We start from the raw sequence: 18793 nt of genomic DNA on the forward strand, positions 1-18793 counted from the left end.
GATGGATGGATGGATGGATGGATGGATGGATGGATGGATGGATGGATTAGAGGACGTGGCATGGGTGATCTTATTTTTGTTTTAATCTTTCCTCAGGCCAGCAGTGGTCAGTGTACTGTGCAATCTGCTGTCAGAGGACGACAGCCTGAGCACCGTTCTGTGTTTTGGACCTGATCTGACACAGAGCTGATGTTCAGCTCACTCTGAAGACTTCCAGAGGTTCATATATTCTGTGGTTGCTCTGACACACAGCTCTGTGGATCCACAGATCAGAGTTCATTTGCCTTCATTTCTCTAACATATCACGTCTGCGGGCTAATCGACAGAGAACGCTTGAAAAATGCAACACGAATGACAGAAGCACTGGTCAGAATGTCAGATGTTAGTCAGATTGTGTCTGAATGTGTTGTGTTTTGACAGAAACTGTCCTGTTTGATGCTCTGCGTCACACACTGTGTCTGTGCACAGCGCAGGAAACAAACTGTTCAACACAAATGACCACGCAGAGATCTGAGCGCAGCTCTCACAGCTGCTAACAGACACCACATTTAGCTCAACATCTGTAAAACTGACTGTTGTAGGCCTTTATGTGGTGGCCTTCCCAAGATATTTTGCTAACAGACACAGCTGACACCAGCAAACATTACTGCCCTACTGTCCTAATTCATGCAGCTACTTTACTTATAGGTACAATAATTAGGTTTTTAGTTTGTAAAGCTGGTTGTTCACTTCATGCTGCAACGATGGCAGCATGAATTATCATCTAATTTAAAATATTTTGCTGATTTGACAGCAGCCCAGAGCTCAGAACTCCACACTGTCCAGATTTTAATTTGTACAGCTTCCCTGTTGAGGAGTGAAAGATGTTGCTTTGTGTTCTAAAGTTTCTTTGTTTGGTTTTACTTCTGTCTTCCTTCTTTCTACCTCGCAGCTCGTGTGCATGACATGAATCGTGTTCACGTTTATACGCAGGGCTAACGCGGTTCAGCTGGGATGAAAAACGAACCACCGAGTCATATTTCACTTTAAACATCAGATCTGGTCTGAGGAACACACCTCTAACCTGACGTCCTCTGGGAACGATCAATCCATCATCATCGTTTTCAGACAACAAAGTGCTTCCTTTTGTAAGAGCGAGACCAAACAGCAGATAAGACCTCTCAAACTGGAAATGTTGACCAAAGAAGGAGTCTCCATGGTAACAACAGATGCATTATTGTCTAATGGCATCCGTTGCTCGTGTGCTGAGGGACTGCTCAGCGGGGAGGGCTCGATGCTCTGCTGAGGAGAGCAATTAGTCTTCCAGGAAGTACTTTCGTCAGAAGAAATGTGTCGCTTCATATTGAAATAATTCCTTGATTTCAATTTCTCTGTCTTTGGCACTTCTCGGCTTCATGTTCATGTGTTGAGCGTTTGAAGAACGACTCGGGCTCCTCGTTATCTCGTCTGTTCTTTCATATCGTTCTCACTCCTAACGACCCACTGCCACAGGCCTCCCAGTGGACAAACTTTAGTTAATTGGTGCCACGATGACAGAACTTTCAGCTGTCTGGACTCTAATTACTCATCCATCCATGATCTTTAGCCCCTCCTCCTCTCCGGGTCACCGGGAGGGTGGGGGGGAGGGGCATCCTCCAGAGGTAACTGAGAGGCAGGGGACACCATGGACAGGTTGTCTCCAGAGGTCAATGGAATAGAGACAGGGGACACCCTGGACATGTTGCCAACCATTCAAACTCTCACGCACACTTAGGGACAATTTACCGTATTTTACGGACAATAAGTCGCTCTGGAGCATATGTCGCATTTATTTAGATGTGTATTTCGCACTTTTTTGAAAAAAACGGAATTACATTAAGCTAGAGCAGAAGTAGTCGAAGCAGAAGTGGCCAAAGCGGAAGTGGCCGGAATCACATTTGAAAAAATGGAATTACATTCATTCCATTTTTTTCTGGCCACTTCCGCTTCGGCCACTTTGGCTTAATGTAATTCCATTTTTTTCAAATGTTGTTGTGTTTTGTTTTTGTTTTTTTCAAATTCAATTTAATTTTTTGAAATGTAACTCCGTTTTTCTCAAATGTGATTCCGGCCACTTCCACTTCAACTTAATGTAATTCCATTTTCTTCAAATGTTGTTTTTGTTTTGTTTTTTCCAATTTAATTTAATTTTTTGAAATGTAATTCAGTTTTTCAAATGTTGTATTTTTGTTTTGTTTTTTTGTTTGTTTGTTTTTTAGTTCGTTTTTTGAAATGTTGTTCATTTACACCTCACTGCCAGTGTATCACCAGGGATCTCCTTCTAAGTGAGAGGCAACAACTCTAACCACTGCTCCGCCGTGACACCCGGATTTTTTATTTTAATCAAGCACATTTTTCTGCTTCTTCAAAATATTTGAATCTGTAGATCACTCAGGATGATAAAAACAAATTCATCTTTGCCCGTCATAAAAAGCCGAGGGTAGCTGATAATGTTTTTGTCCAATCTGCGTGTTATTTTCAGTGTTTAACCAAAACTGCTACATGTCCATCATTTCTCAGCATCAGAGAATCAAATCTCTGGCATGAAAATCAGCAGCTGACATGCATTCCTTTTTTCAAGTGCCAAGTCTGGTTCAGTGTCTTTTGCTACATTCATGTTCCCTTTAAAGCTGACACTTTTGAAACAAATACTGCCCACAACTTTTCCAGTTTTGCTGATTAAGGCCTGACCCTGACGGAGGGAGAAGCTGCACAGCTCCTCTCTAATTGAACTGTACACGTGTGGTTTGCAGACTGATCAAAACTTACAGAAGCCCCTGAGGCCAGAGCAGACATGAAAAGGCTCAGGAGGAAGCCACCATGCTGTTTGCGCTACATTGCATAGATTGTGACAACGTGTGTAGCTTAGTTGGAACAAAAGCCTGAGGTAGCAACATTTTCCTTCCTGCAAGATGAAAGCTGAACTGTGCAACAAGTGGATGTATTCTGCTATTTGTTTTATTTTGGACTCATTAGACACCAGGTACTGAGGGTATGAGCACCATCATCAAGTTAGGAAATGTACCTTGCAGATTCAGAGGTTCAGATTGTGACATCTGTGCACAAACAAGCTGGCATCAGCTAGATATCAGCTAGATATCAGCTAGATATCAGCTGAATAAAAGCTTGGTTGGAGCAATGTGCCAGGTCAGAGGCAGATCACATATTCCCTTTGTCATTTCACACCTGCTCAGAAAGAACAATAAAGACGTCATGCTAAAGTTAACTCATGGTGCATTTGAGAAGCAAAACAAAACTAGTGTAGCTCAGTTTGAACTGTGATATACTGTATAGTACTGTGTTAAACTCAATTCATAGTAATATCATGTAAGTTTAAAAACAGTCTAAGTGATAAAAAGTGGAGTAAATATAAAGAAAAAAAAACTCCTTCATTTAGAAGTGTATCATTTTAAAAACAGTTCATATTTGGTCAAGAAAATCTATTTTAAGCATGCTGAAACAGCAGTTGTCACTTTTACTATGTTCCTTGAAGGTCACATAAAAGTTTGTTTAAGGGGTACATGTTTGCCATGTGGCAGGTTACAACCTACTCTTTGAGTTGTGCTAAGTGTCAATCTTGTTCAGTTTTGTTTTGTATTGATTAAGCATTTTATTTTGCCCAATCAGATGGGAGTGGGCGGGATTAATGGTACGCTGCATGAAAGGTGAGTGTGAAAACCAGACAGGTGCAGAGAGCACAGTGATGCAGATGTGGGGCAATAACAGTGTAAAGTTGTCCATTACAAAGGTTAATTCAGAGTTGCCGACTGTAGCGGACTTTAAGAAGCATATGAAAGTGGACCAGGAGCTAATCTTTGGACCTGCTGGATGAGTTAGAATTTCCCCATTCAGCTGTTTGGATTCCCGTGAGGTTGCTTCCAGGTAGGATCTCGGTGTTTGTGTGACATCACCTGCCTACTTACTTTACTCAGTGCCATATTAAAGGGGTTTCCACATCTACCTTTGCCCGATCCAATCTCAAACTCTGAAGGATTTGTGAGTTAAAAAAATAAACCAATGCACATGCTTTTTATTTTTTTTGCTCAGTGAGCGAACAAGCTGTTTGTTTTTAGCTCCCATGCACCCAAGCATCGATTCCGGCCTGCAACGTGTTATTTTGGGGTTGAGTTTTATGTTTGAAAAGCTTTACATTTTGTTTTGTTGTTTAAAAACATTGTTTTGTTTAATTTTATTTGTGAATCAAATTAAATTCTTAGTGGGTGTAAAGTCATATTTTCCTGTTCAGTGGAGGCACCGCCATTAAATGAGCGGTATAAACAGGAAGCTGTATCTCCTGTAAGCTGTTAGTACAGCTATCTTTATAATAACGTTCCCAGGCCCCCGACCAATGTACTACACTTCAATCTAACCTAGAGGTTAACTCTTTAGCTACATGGTACAGGTGCTACACTAGAAATGGCTCTGAAGTGTCTGCAGCTCGATTCCTATCGTAGGTTGTAAAGATTCGTTGAAAAGATTTAGGTTGTTTGCAAACACATCTCTGCTGCTCGCCATCAGTTCAGGTCGCTAAAACGTCTCAAACCTTCGATTACAACAGAGGCTTGCAGTCTTGTTGCTTGAATTTGGAACAAAATTCAAGAAGCAAAACAGATATAATGTTTTAGGTTGATTTTTATTTATTCCAGACCACTGGAACTGTGTTTCCTTAGTTTCCTTATGACAGAAAATGTCAGATTCTACAGCCCTGAATATCCAGGAATAAAATCAGTGTTAATGATAAATCATAATTATAATAAATATTTGTAAAACCTACAGTTCTGCAAACGTTGCACACAAAAACAGGCCACTAGTTGTCAACACTCCACAGCTAAAATTATATTTTCTTTGCCGTTTTCTTGTGATTTTAAGTTCAGCTCAGTGAGATGTTAATAATAACCGAAGCATTTCTGTCTTCTTTCAGCCAGAGTCTTTCTCACTGCTGCAGGACATACAGTCCTCTTTCAAATCCTCCCCATCCAAAATCTCCTTGACTTCCACTGGATCTGAGTCCAAAATAATATTCTCAACCTTGAAGTAAAGGGTCTTTTTACTTTTCAGTTTTACTTTTCCTTCTATCAATGGTTCCCAAAGCTGGTGGTGGGACTCCACTGTGGGTTGTGAAACACCAAGTGGAGGTCTTAAGGTTGCCATGTGACCCTAAAGCCTCTGCAGCAGCTTTACCATTTATTGTGATAATGCTTATCAAGCATTCACACTATTGTGATCCTGTTTATACTTATTATTCTGGTTTCTTCCAGTTACCTTAAACTATTCAGTATGTTTTTCAGCATCTTTCTCATTCCACAGTTTTTGTTATTACAACAAATCATAAATCAAAATGTTCAGCTCTTTCAGAACGGTCCTGCTATGACTTTTGGTATTAGTACAACTTTAACTTTTTGAAATATTTAGCCTTTTCTGCCATTTGTTTTTTCCTCATAGAAAATGAATTGAGCTAATTTTTCATCCTTCAGATCTTTTACTGCTCCTTTCACATTTTGTTCTGCTTCAGCTTTTTTCTGCTTCCTTATGCAAATTGAAGTAGTTTTTTTAGCTACATCCAGCTAATTTCAGCTGTTTTTCAGCTGTTGTGTGCTCCTTTCTGATTCTTTCTGTTAACTACAACATTTTTGTGCTTCTTCTATCTTCTTTCTACTACTTTTAGCTTGTTATGCTCCTTTCAGCACATTTCTGCAAATTTCAGCTTTTTCTGCTATTTCAACTATTTAGCTGTTTTAAGCTAATTTTAGCTTTTTCAGCTAATTCCACTTTTTTTTTGTACTCATTTCAACTTTTTTCAGCCTAATTCAGCTCTCTATACTTCTTCCTGGCAATGTAAACTTCTTTCTGCGTTTGTAGCAACCTTTCAGCTGTTTTTTGCTCATTTTAGCTTTTTCCAGATAATTTCCACTTTTTTGTGCTCATTTCTGCTTCTTTCAGCCCAACTGAGCAAACATCATTTTTGCTTTCTTATGCAATTTTAAGCTTGTTCTATATTTTAAGCTACCCTTTTAGCATTTTTTTAGTTCATTTAAGCTGTTTTCAGATCGATTAAAATTTTAGTGGTAACGTCTGCTGCTTTCTACCTAATTGACTTCTTTCTACTAATTTCAGCTTGAATGCTCCTTTCAGCTTATTTTGGCTAGTTTCAGTTTATTCAGCTACCATTTAGCTGGTGTGTGTGGGGGGGGGGGGGGGGGGGGCTATTTTTAGCATTTTCAGCTAATTCCACATTGTTTTTAGCTCATTTCCACTCTTTCCACTTCCTTCTGGTAGTTTAAGCTTCTTTCTGCCTTTTTAGCTACTTTTCGGCTATTTGTTTTTGCTAATTACTGCTTTTTAAAGCTAATTTCATAATTTCTGTGCTAATTTCTGCTCATTTAAACCTAATTCAGAACATATGTGTTCTTTCTGCTTTCTTCTGCTAATGTAGGCTTGTTCTTTCTTTGCAGCTAATATTCAACGTTTTATTTTTTAGCTATTTTCAGCTGATTTTTTAGCAAGTTCTTCAGCAATAAGCATTCACACTGCATTTTCACAGGAAATGCAATTTCTGTAGTTCTGTCTTGGTTCTCTTTATTTCATCTACCATTTAAACATCAAAACATCAGCGTTGTGTCAGAAGCTTATATTATCATTAAACTACGTCTCAAATTACCGTTGCGCTCCAAAGAATATGGTTGATGATGTTTGGACGTTAGCCGCATTGACACACTTCAAATTTCACTAGTAAAATTTACTAGTTTATCCTATCTCTTCATATTTTGGCTTCTTCTTTATTTTAAAATTATTTTTGGAATATCCTGTAAATAGTTTTCTTACCCATTTACAGATTTTGGATTTGTCTGTGGCAGCCATGTCTTCTTGTTGGCTGATGATGTAAGAAACACCTAAACAGTACAAATAAAGTGAAATCCAGATACAGTACTTTAAAAAAAACAAATGCAAATCATTATGAATCACCAGCTTTTCTATGTTTTGTAGAAACATCACCTAAAATAAAACGAGTCTGGAAAAGATTCAAATATTTCACAGTGATGTGTGAAACACAATAAAACGTGTGGGTCCCTGCAGCTGCAGTGCTGGTTTTAATATAAAATGTGCAGTTTTCTTGGTTCATGCAAACATTTTTATGTTTATTTATGCCCTGAAATTTTATTTTAGAGTGCTGATTTGATAAATAAGAGTTTTTCATTCTGAATATACCAGTTTTTATTCAGAAATAAATTACAGAAATGTTAAATGTAGTCAAACAGAGTTGCTGGTACTAATGCTGGTGAAGCGAAGAGTTGTCCAGGTCTGACTTTGTCTCTTTGGTTTCTTCCTTCTAAGAATATTTTTCCTCAAAGCTGCCCTCGTTGTACAGTTTAGATGGAAAGTGATGACTTTTATTTTATATTAGTTATAATTTTTGAGTCAATGTCCCTCAGTCTTTTGCATCCAAAATGGAAATCAGAAAAGCCTCTTTTACTTTTGTTATATATCGTCCACCAGGCCTTTATTCTCAGTTTTTCTGAATTTTCTGATTTTTTTTTTTTTTGTCTGACATACTGAATACCGTTAAAGTCATAATCATGGGGGCTGAGATGGGGTAGAGGCAGGGCAGCTGACTCAGGACCTGAAAGCCCCAGGTTCAATCCCCATGCAGTCATTGCATGTTTCGTGGTGTCTCTGAACAGGACACCCTATCCCCAATTGCTCCCTGGGTGCTGTCAATAGCTGCCCACTTCACCACCTGGGGTGTATGGGTTAAATGCAGAGAAACAATTTTGCCATTGTATGGGAACATACAATGATGACAAAACACAACTTATTATTATTATTGTTATTATTATAATGGGGGATTTCAATATTCATAGATGTTGAAAGTGAGAGGTTAAGCATAGCCTTTAATAATTTAATCGAGTCAATTGGTTTTACCCAAAATGTCCACACATTTACTCATTCTCATCATCACACACTTGATCTGGTTCTGACATATGGCATAAGAAGGACTTAATAATACGTCCTCAAAATCTTGTTCAGTCCGACCATTTTTAATAACATTTGAGTTTACATTAAATGACTACACAGCCACTGAGAGTAAATTTCATCTTAGCAGGTGTTTATCAGAGAACACTGTAACCAAATTTAAACAATCACTTCCATCAGTGTTTTCCTCTGTCTTGCAGAGTAATGCATCATTATTATTAACCTTTATTTAACCAGGCAAACCCCATAGAGATCACAGATCTCTTTTACAAGGGAGGTCTGAAGGCAGCCTAACATGCATGTTTTTGGTCTGTGGGAGGAAACCGGAGTACCCGGAGAAAACCCATGCAAGCACGAAAAAAACATGCAAACTCCACACAGAAAGACCCCATGTCCAACCAGGGATTGAACCCAGGACCTTCTTGCTGTGAGGCAACAATGCTAACCACTGAGTTTTCGTGCCATCAAACAACAGTGACTTAGATCATCTGGTTGATCATCTTACAACTTCAATGCAAACTTCACTTGATAAAATTGCTCCACTGAAAAAGAAAGTAATCAATCAGAGGAAACTGGCTCCTTGGTTCAATTCTGAGTTACGTACTTTAAAGCAGGCATCTACAAACCAGGAGAGAAAATGGCGCTCTACTAATGTTGAAGAATTTTATTAAACGTGGATAGCCTGCTAACTTTTAAGAAAGCTCTCCGTAAAGCTAGAACTTTATATTACTCATCTTTAATTGATGAGAATAAAAATAACCCTAGGTTTCTGTTTAGTACTATTGCTAGACTAATTAAAAGTCCCATCTCTGTTGAACCATGTATCCCTACAACTATAAACAGTGATGACTTCATGAGATTCTTTATAAATAAAATTATTTCAATTAGAGAGAAAATTCAAACCATCCTTTCCACTATTGTATCTGGTTCACTGTCAGATGAGGCAACTTTAGGAATATTATTAGAACCTGCTTTATGTTTGGACAGTTTTTGTCCTGTTGAGCTCTCTGAATTGTCAAAAATAATAACTCATCCAAACCATCAACATGTCTGCTAGATCCCATCCCAACCAGACTGTTTAAAGAGGTATTTCCCCTAATTAATGTCCACATTTTGGATCTACTTAATTTGTCTTTAATGAATGGTTATGTACCACAGCGCTTTAAGGTTGCTGTAATTAAACCTTTACTTAAGAAGTCTGACCTTGATTCAGAAATTCTGGCCAACTATAGACCTATATCTTAATCTAACTTTCATCTCAAAAATTCTGAGAAAATAGTTGCTTGTCAGTTGCGTGAACATCTACAAAGAAATAATCTGTTTGAAGAGATTCAGTCAGGGTTTAGAGCTCATCATAGCACAGAAACAGCACTAGTAAACGTCACTAATGATATTCTCATGGCCTCCGACAATGGACTTGTGTCTATACTGGTCCTGTTAGACCTCAGTGCTGCATTTGATACGGTTGATCACAATATTTTTTTCTACAGAGGCTTGAATATGATGTTGGGATTACAGGAAATGCTCTAAAGTGGTTTAAATCACATGTATTTGATAGATTCCAGTTTTTAAATATAAATAATGAATATCCTGATACATGCTCAATAATCCAGGTAGAAAAATCTAAAAAAGTTAAGCCTGGTCCTCTGGACATTCAAAAATCTGCTTTGTTTTGTTTTTTGAATGTCCAGAGGACCAGACTTAACTTTTTGGATAAAGAATGAATCTTCTTCATACACCAAAGTTAGTCATGGAGTTCCTCAGGGTTCAGTGCTTGGACAAACAGTCTTTACCTTATATACAGTATGCTTCCATTAGGTAATGTTATTAAACAGCATGTGATACATTTTCATTGTTATGCTGATGATACAAATGTGATATTTGTGCATGAAATCCAATGAATCCAATCAGATATTTAAACTACAAGCTTGTCTTAAAGACATAAAAACCTGGATGACCCTTAATTTTCTACTTTTAAACTCAGACAAGACTGAGGTTCTGGTTTTTGGACCTGAGCATTTTAGGAATGCATTTTTCTGTCTTTCACTTTCTCTGGATGGCATTAATCTGGCCTCCAGTTCTAATGTTAAAAATCTTGGTGTTATTTTTGATCAGGACATGTCTTTTATCTCCCACAATAAAAACGTTACCAGAATCGATTTTCTCCACTTGTGTAAATCACTAAAATTAGAAACATCTTGTCCAAAAATGATGCAGAAAAACTAGTTCATGCATTTGTCACGTCTAGACTGGACTATTGCAATTGTTTATTAGCTGGGTGTCCAAAAACTTCTTTAACAAGTATCCTGATTTATGCTCAGTAATCCAGGTAGAAAAACGTAAGTCAGGTCCTCTGGACGTTTTTTTTTTTTTTTTTTTTTTTTAAGTATTTTGTCTTTCATCCAAAAGACTTCATCAGTCCGAGGAGCTAGAACAAAATCAGTCAAACAAATCCAAACAACAAACTGAGTTTGTTTCGGCTCCTCTGACTGATGAAGTCTCAACAACCTAGCTCCATCTTATATTACAGAACTTATTGTTCCATATTTTCCTAACAAAGCACTTCGCTGTCAGACTGCAGGTTTACTTCAGGTTCCTAGAGTTTCCAAAAGCAAAATGAGAGGCAGATCTTTCAGTTTTCAGGCTCCTCTCTTGTGAAACTAGCTTCCAGTTTCTGTCTGTAAAACTGACACCGTCTACTTTTAAGTTTAGGCTTAAGACTTTCCTTTTTGATAAATCCTATAGTTAGGGTCGGCTTGGGTTTCCTGAGCTATCCCTTAATTCTGCTGCTGTAGGCTTAGACTGCTGGAGGACAACCTGACCACATTTCCTAACTCTGCTGCTGTCTTAACTTGCTCTACTCTATCTGTTTGTTGTAATTATTTTTATCTTAACATGTGTTTTGTATAGTTTTTTCCTCCTATAGAAAGTTCACCTGGACCTGTCATTCTGTGTTTGTCTGTTTCTACTTCCTGTCCTGTCAAATCTAGCTTGTCGAAGCAGACAGCCACTCATCCTGAGCCTGGTTCTGTTGGAGGTTTCTTCCTGTTAAAAGGGAGTTTTTCCTTTCCACTGTCTCCTTTGTGCTTGTTCAGACTGTGACGAGGTGAAGATTCAACACAATCTGCTGCTTCCTTAGATCGAGAACTTTTATTAATTGGCTTTTATAATGTATGTGAATGTTTCTGTTCAGTGCCATGAGACAGCTTCTATTGTCACTTGGAGCTATAGAAATAAACTGAATTGAATTGAAATGAATTTAATCGAATGACACAAATTCTTCCCATCATGCACCTCTCTTTCACTGTTTAGTCAGTGGTCCACCAGCATCACATGTTGCTGCTCCACCCCTCGGACAGGTGGATGTTTTATAAAAACTGGATTCATTGTCTTAATTATTTGTTGTTTCGTTAAAAGTTTACTATATAATGTTTTTAGCATTTCGATTGGTTAGGAATAATATGCTGGACTGTGATCATGTACGTTTTAGAGGGGCTAGTACAATTTCTGTTTAAATTTTGTTTTTTTTCTATTGAGTAAATTCCTCCCATATATTCATTTGGTGTGATAAAAGTTGCCTGTTTTAACGATTTAAATTTGTTTGCAGTTCTTCTATATTTGATTATAGAATTTATATTGAATAATATTTTCTTAGCTAGTCATGTTTTTGGCACTTTTTGGGACAAAACTGAGCCAGTACCTTTTGTCACAATGTGAATTTTACCATTACAGACCTCAAACATCTCACAGTTGAATCCTTCAGTATTAAAGGTGAACGCAAACAACGCCCATTAGGCAGAATTATTTCCATTTAGAGTTGTGTTTATCATCAACTCATGGAAACATTTGGGTAAACATCTAAAATAGTTTATGAATTATTATGCAGTTACATAACATCAAAGAGCTTCCTTTTTATTTGAGTTTATTGCATTTTCATTTTTGGAAGCAGGTCAAGTGAATTCTGCTGCACAAGAAAAACAAATCTGTGGGATTTTGAGCTGGAGCCTAAACCCATTTAGTCATTTAAAGCTGTTTAAATGCATAATCTTGCGGCTGTGTGTACTGTCATTTATTTCGTGTACAGAAAAAACAACAACCTTGAACATCGTGTTGCTACAAACTGCAGGAACGGGGGCAAGTGCCACACAATCATCTGGTGTTCCAGTGAAAACAGACAGAGTCTTGCTGTCCCTGAGCCTTCGCCTTTGTTTATGTCACAGTGATTTACAATAAAGCCCAGAAAGTCCTCGTATGTGGGCTGCTGCATCAACATAATCTGAATTCAACTGAAGATGCTGTGCAGCACACACAACCCTGAAGCTGTGCTGAATAAAGGAAGGAATCCTGACAATGGCTTCCATTCCACTCCTACTGTAAAAGTCATAAGGCTGTCCTCATTAAAATTGTTTTTTATTTGTTTGTTTGTTTGTTTTTTTGCATCACTGTTAGAGAAAACAGAGCCCAGTTTCTTAGAGCTGGTATTAACTGTACTAGATGAGTGATTCTCAAACTTTTCATATTGGGTACATCCTCTAATAGCTCTCCAAGTATGACCAAAATGACAGTCATTAAAAAAACAGTAGAGATTAAAACCACTGTTTTAGTAATGGAAGTCAAGTATATGAGAGTCTCGTTCATGAGAGATGCTAGAATGCAGCAGGAGATGGATTGTCAGATTGGGGCCTCATCTACATTAAGGAGGACATTGCTCCGGTCTGTTGTGGTGAAAAAGAAGCTAAGCTGAAAGGCAACGTTCTTGGTTTACTGATTTGTCTACTGTCCAACACTCACCTATGGTCATAAGGTGTCGCTCATGACTGAGGTCGTTTTCACACCAGATAGTCCGGTAGACTCGGTTCGGGACCAATATTCATGAGCTTTTGTTTACATTTGAGCTGGTGAGTTTGCATTCACACTGCACTGTGCAGTCGAGTCAACCTGTTGAACCAACCTATTCCCCCGCTCGCCTGTGGGGGCGCTGCACCAAGAACTACTGAAAGAAACGACACAAAAACCTCTGAAGACACGTCTTCTTCTTCTTCTGTAAATAAAAATAAAAACGAAGTGGCATCAAGTTTTAGCAGTTTTAGGAGTTATATTTTGTCATTTTTCAAAAATGGACTTAGCATGAGTAGAAGATGAGACAGAAGACCATGAAGAATATTGTTTTTCACACAAGTCAGCTGACGGCTCCATATAAGGTCAGAGAAATGCTGTTTGTTTACCCTGTGGAGCGGGGCCCGGTCTGTTTACATTCACACTGCACTCGAACCGTGCTGGAGTTCGCTTCTACCGGACCGAGACCTAGGTTTTAGCCCGGGCCAGAGTTTGCCTTTTTGTTCCGTGACAGAGTTCGATGGCGCGTTCACACCTCCCTAAACGAACCGGACTTTCTGGGAAAACGAGCTAGAGTTCGATTAAAGCAGCCTAAACAGGGCTGGTGTGAATGCACCCTGAAAGAATGAGATTGTGAATACAAGTGGCTGAAATGAGTCTCCTTCAGGGTGGCCAGGCTCCAACTTCAAGATAGATGAGGAGCCTCATTGTCTCTGAGGGGGAGCTCGGGGCAGAGCCTACTTTAAAATTAATCATTTGAGGTAGTTAAGGCATAAGCTTATGAGCAAAAAAGGATGGCTGGATGGATGAATGCTTTCTAAGTTTGTACTAAAACATTTTAAACAGATCAAATATTGTTTACCAATAATAAAATGTCTTTCTTCTTCTTCTTCTTTTGGATTTTCCCTCTTCAGGGGTCTCCACAGCAAGTCATCCTTCTCCATCTTACAATGTCCTCTGCATCCTCTGTCTTCATCCAAGTACCTCCATGTTCAAGGATCAAACCACTGTCCCTCCTCTGGACATGTACAAACCATCTCAGTCTGTCCTCTCTAACTTTATCTCCCACTTGTTCAACCTGGGCTGTACCTCTGATGATCTCATTCCTAATCTTGTCCATCCTTGTCACTCCTAAGGAGAACCTCAACATCTTCATTTCTGCTACTTCCAGTTCTTTTTCCAGTCTTTTTGTTCATGTCTCTGTCTCCAGACCATTCAACATAGCTGGTCTCACCACTGTCTTGTAAAATTTTCCTTTGATCTTTGCTGACACCTTTTTGTCGCAAATCACTCCTAAAACTTTTCTTCATCCACTCCATCCTGCCTGGACTCTGTTTTTCACCTCTTTACCACACTCCACATTTTCCTGGACAGTGGACCCCAAGTCCCTCAAGTCCTGCACCTTTGTGATCTCTGCTCCTTGTAGCCTCACTGTTCCACCGGCCTCCCTCTCATTCACACACATGTACTCTGTCTTACTATGTCTGACTTTCATTCCTCTTCTTTCAAGTGCATACCTCCACCTCTCCAAGTTCTCTTCCACCTGTTCCCTGTTCTCACCACAGATCACGTCATCTGCAAACATCATAGTCCATGGGGATTCTTGCCTGACCTCATCTGTTAGTCGGTCCATCACCAGAGCAAACAAGAAGTGGCTCAGAGCCGATCCTTGATGCACTCCCACCTCCACCTTGATCTGTCACTCCTAAAGCACATCTCACCACTGTCCTGCTGTCCTCATACATGTCCTGTACCAGTCTAACATACTTCTCTGCAGCTCCAGATTTCCTCATGCAATACCACACCTCCTCCCTCAGCACTTTGTCATATGCTTTTTCAAAATCCCCAAAGACACAATGGAGTTCTTTCTGATCTCTGTACTTCTCCACCAGCATCTGTTTCTTTTTGCACTTTATATTTTTGCTATTGTTGGATGTGACTGGGACCCTGTGTACAAAATTTCATTCTATCTCATGTACATGTACAGTACCACATGCGATGTGAATGACAATAAAGAACCTTGAATCTTGAATCCTCAAAGCAAAGATGGCATCTGTGGTGCTCTTTCTTGGCATGAAACCATACTGCTGCTCACAGTCACCTCTCGTCTAAGTCTTGCTTCCACAACTCTCTCCCAGATCTTCGTTCTGTGACTCATCAACTTAATTCCCTGTAGTTGCTATCAGTGTTGCATAAAGTACCTCAAAGTGATACTTCAGTGAAAGTACAAGTATCTTACCATAAAATTACTTTGGTAAAAGTTAAAGTCGCCTTTAAAATTATTACATAAGTAAAATATATTGGATTATTTAAATTTAAAATTGTACTGGATTATTGAGCATGGACTTTGTTGTTTTCAACCAGTTTGACATAACTGTCAACAAGGAAGAGGGCCAGCAATGGAGGAGGGGGCGTACCAAAGAGACCATCTTATCACAAGCAGAACTGGTTTGTTCCACTTTGGAGTAAGCTGTTGGGGGAAGAATCAGTTTTGTTCTGTGTTTCCTTGACTGATGAAGCCTTCTGGATCGAAGGCGAAACGTTTCAGAACAAAAAAAAAGAAACTGTCCAGATGACCTGACTGAAAAAATGTTGGATAAGTAAAAGTCTTAAAGTATCGGACATTTAATGTACTTAAGTATCAAAAGTAAATTTCTCTTCTAAAATATACTTAAAGTAAGAGTATTAAGTAAAAGCAAATGGTTAGAATTTCCAAAACAACATTTATTGGGTGCAATATCCAGTGACAAAAACCTGGAAAGTTTGAACTGAACAATGAAAGATTGATATTTAAAAAGTTTAATTCTAACGAAGTATATTCATTCAACCTTTATGAACCTTTATTATCAAAGCTGTTAGAAAGCTCACGTTGTTGTGTAGTCGGCTTGTTTACTGAGCTAGGTTCTGTTTGGTTATGGCTTGTTTCTTTCTGACTAATTCATAATATAGGATATATTATAGGATAATATAAGAAGCAGTTCATGTCCTGGAGAACATCAAACCTCCTTTAGCAGATACCGTCATTTTCACACCTACCTGGAATGTGTCTCCACTGTCAACAAAGATCTATTGTAACGATTGATATTTGTATATACAGTACATCTACGGTAGCTTGTTCACAGTGGGAGCTGCAGTTTTCCCACAAGCGGTGGGGGAGAGGCTGAGTTTGTGATTGAGAGTGTCAGTGAGGGAGAGAGAAGTGGCCGCATGAAGTCCAGACTGGGAGAACAAACAAGCATTGTCCAATCAGATTTCTTCTCATTTAAAATTGTGTAACTAGTAACTAAGATGGTTAAGGGAAATGTATTGGCGTAAAAGTACACATTTTATTGAGGAAATGTAGTGAAGTAAAAGTGAAAGTCGCTAGAAATGTAAATAAGGAAGTAAAGTAAAAATATGTCAAAATTCTACTTAAGTACAGTAACGACATGTTTCTACTTTGTTACATTACAACACTGGTTGCTACAACTCTATATATCACCCTTGTTCTTAAAAATGGGCACCAGCACACTTATCTATTCCTAACACATTTTCTCCAGATATATATCAAAATATTCACTGAATATTTGAGTCAAAAACCTCACTATATCTCTCCTAGACATTTATAAACCTCCACTGGTATGTCATCAGGTTCTACTGCCTTCCCCTTTTTCATTCTTTGCAAATAGTTTCCATCATTGCACTAATTCATGGTGAATTGCTGACAAAAACACACCAAACACTGATAGAAGGGTTTGGTTTCAGATGTGATATTTCACAGAAATTACCACATACATTACCACATACACTAAAGCCTTGGTTCTCCTTCTGACACACAATTAAATACAAGTTTAAAATAACTTGAATCAAATGGCCTCACTGATGCTGATTAGGTAGCCACAAGTCATCATTTAGTGGCCTTGACTTGAATTTCCATTGGGGTCCCGGAAATATCCTGTTTTTGTTTTTGTAAGTAATTTCCATTTTCACACATCTTTTTGGCTTTTTATTTGCTTTTTACGGTTCAGTTCATGAGTTAGCTTGTTATTTAACTTGTAAATAGTTGATACCAAAATTTGTCCATTTGTGCTGCTAAAGAGAGCCTGAGTACGACCTCTTGGACCACAGTTTGAGGACAATGGACAAAAGGAAATGTGGATTGTGTTCATACAAGTCAGTATTCCAGATCTTTTTTTTTTTTTAAAGGTATGTCCATGTGACCATCACTGACAAAACTTATTTACCTCTGTGGGACTGCAGAAAAAATAAATAAATTAAAAATAAAGCAGAAAAATACCCTGGGCCAGTTCAGTCCATCACACTGGTGCACAGCTAAAGACTTATTTGTAGGAAATAGAACAAAATAAGAATATAAAGTGTTTTTTCTTAACACCCTAAATCTGGTAAAATTTTTTAATTGTTATGATAATATTCAAACATTTTCTGATTTAGAATTATACGAGATAGTTGCTCGTGATGCAGTGAAGAAACTTGTAGAAATAATCTTAACTCTGCATGTTATTTATGCAACATTTAGAGACAACAACAACAATAAAACACAAACAAACTCCAATCCCTCAAGAAAAAGCTATTTTTTTCTTTTTACTGTATTAACATGATGTTGTAGACAAATGCAGCAGAAGTTTAGTAACTTTAAACTTTAATTAAACTAACTTATCTGTTTAAAGTAGCCTACACACTGTGATTGTCTTATTTTAATTCTATTTTACTTGTTTTATATTGTGTCTGTTTTTATGATTGACAATGTAAGGTGACTTTGAGTGCCAAGAAAGGCATCTACAAATAAAATGTATCATCATCATTATTATCATCATTATTATTATTATTATTATTATTAATTTACAAGATGCGTCTAAAGTATTTTAGGCAGTAAATTTAATTCAGTAAAAAATAAAGAGAAGAATAAACTGGTCATTTTGTGGATGAACTTACCCGCTCCTCCTCCTCTCGCAGGTCCGGCATGGTGCTGACACACAGCGTCACAGCAGTGATGGCAACAAATAAGACTGAGAGGCAGGCGAAGAGTTTTCCTGGTACACCTGAATGTGGGTTCTCCACCATGTCCCTCAGCCTGAGCATGCAGCCTCTTCTGGGGGGCTCCTCTGGTGTCCCTGGGAGCTGCTGGCTCTCCTCGCAGGACTGTGGTGCGGTCAGCTCCGCCTCCTCCTCTTCCAGTCTCTGCTGCTCCTTGTACTCCTCCTCCCGGAGGCGCAGCTTCCTAAGGCAGCACCACTCCAGGTCGTTCTCCTCCAGCCCCCAGTACAGCAGCTCCTCCTGGAAGGACAAGGCACACATCTCCCTCAGAAGCCTCAGCTTCCCCGCTGCCAAAAAGGTCACAATGATGCGGAAGGCAGATGGGTTTCGATCGAAAAAATACTCGTTGCGACTACCGTCATAGTCGTCACACACATCCATGATCTCAGCTTCGTTGCTGCAACTGTGCAGCTTGCCCAATCGGGTCAAGGGGAACTCATCCAGCGTGGACCAGGGGATGTGGTACTTGATGCCCCCCACATTGATAATGGCCGCCCTGTCGGCCAGGCCAGTCTTGTCTCCATCCTGCTGGTGGGGCAGAGGCTTGAGCAGGACCCGGGCTCGCTTGTAGAACAAACCCTTCTTAGATGTGACCTCTTGTGGATTCTTTACACGTTTGAAGTGAAAGGGGGTGAACTGGTGGTCAGTGTTTCCTGCCAGGAAGGCTACCTCCTGGTACATCCCTGCAACTCCGCTGGAGGACCCTGTCCTGCACGATGTGTTGAGAGGTCTGCTTCACAGAGTATGTGAAATGACAAAAAACTCTCTGTGGGAGAAAAAATACAAAGAATTACTTCACTTACATACAGTAGTTTGAAGATTTGGGCACTGCTAACCAGGACAAAAGTCACCTAATACATTTTGGATCATAACGTTCACTGAGAGCATCCCACAATGTGCCAAACCTGTGAAAGGATGGAGAGACGTAGACATG

The 18793-nt window shown here is 38.9% G+C and overlaps 1 protein-coding gene across 1 annotated transcript in view; it reads right to left on the minus strand.

The window, feature by feature from the left end:
* The window catches only part of kcng2 (potassium voltage-gated channel, subfamily G, member 2), a 33207-nt gene extending 14667 nt beyond the window's left edge, over positions 1–18540 (minus strand). Inside the window, exon 1 of the mRNA XM_037693640.1 lies at positions 17758–18540. Within this exon, the coding sequence (XP_037549568.1) occupies positions 17758–18540 (783 nt within the window). The remainder of the gene's footprint in view (positions 1–17757) is intronic.
* Positions 18541–18793: the final 253 nt, after the last annotated feature.

Source organism: Nematolebias whitei, chromosome 19 (assembly GCF_014905685.2).
Source record: "Nematolebias whitei isolate Nwh7 chromosome 19, NemWhi1, whole genome shotgun sequence".
Classification (NCBI taxonomy): domain Eukaryota; kingdom Metazoa; phylum Chordata; class Actinopteri; order Cyprinodontiformes; family Rivulidae; genus Nematolebias; species Nematolebias whitei.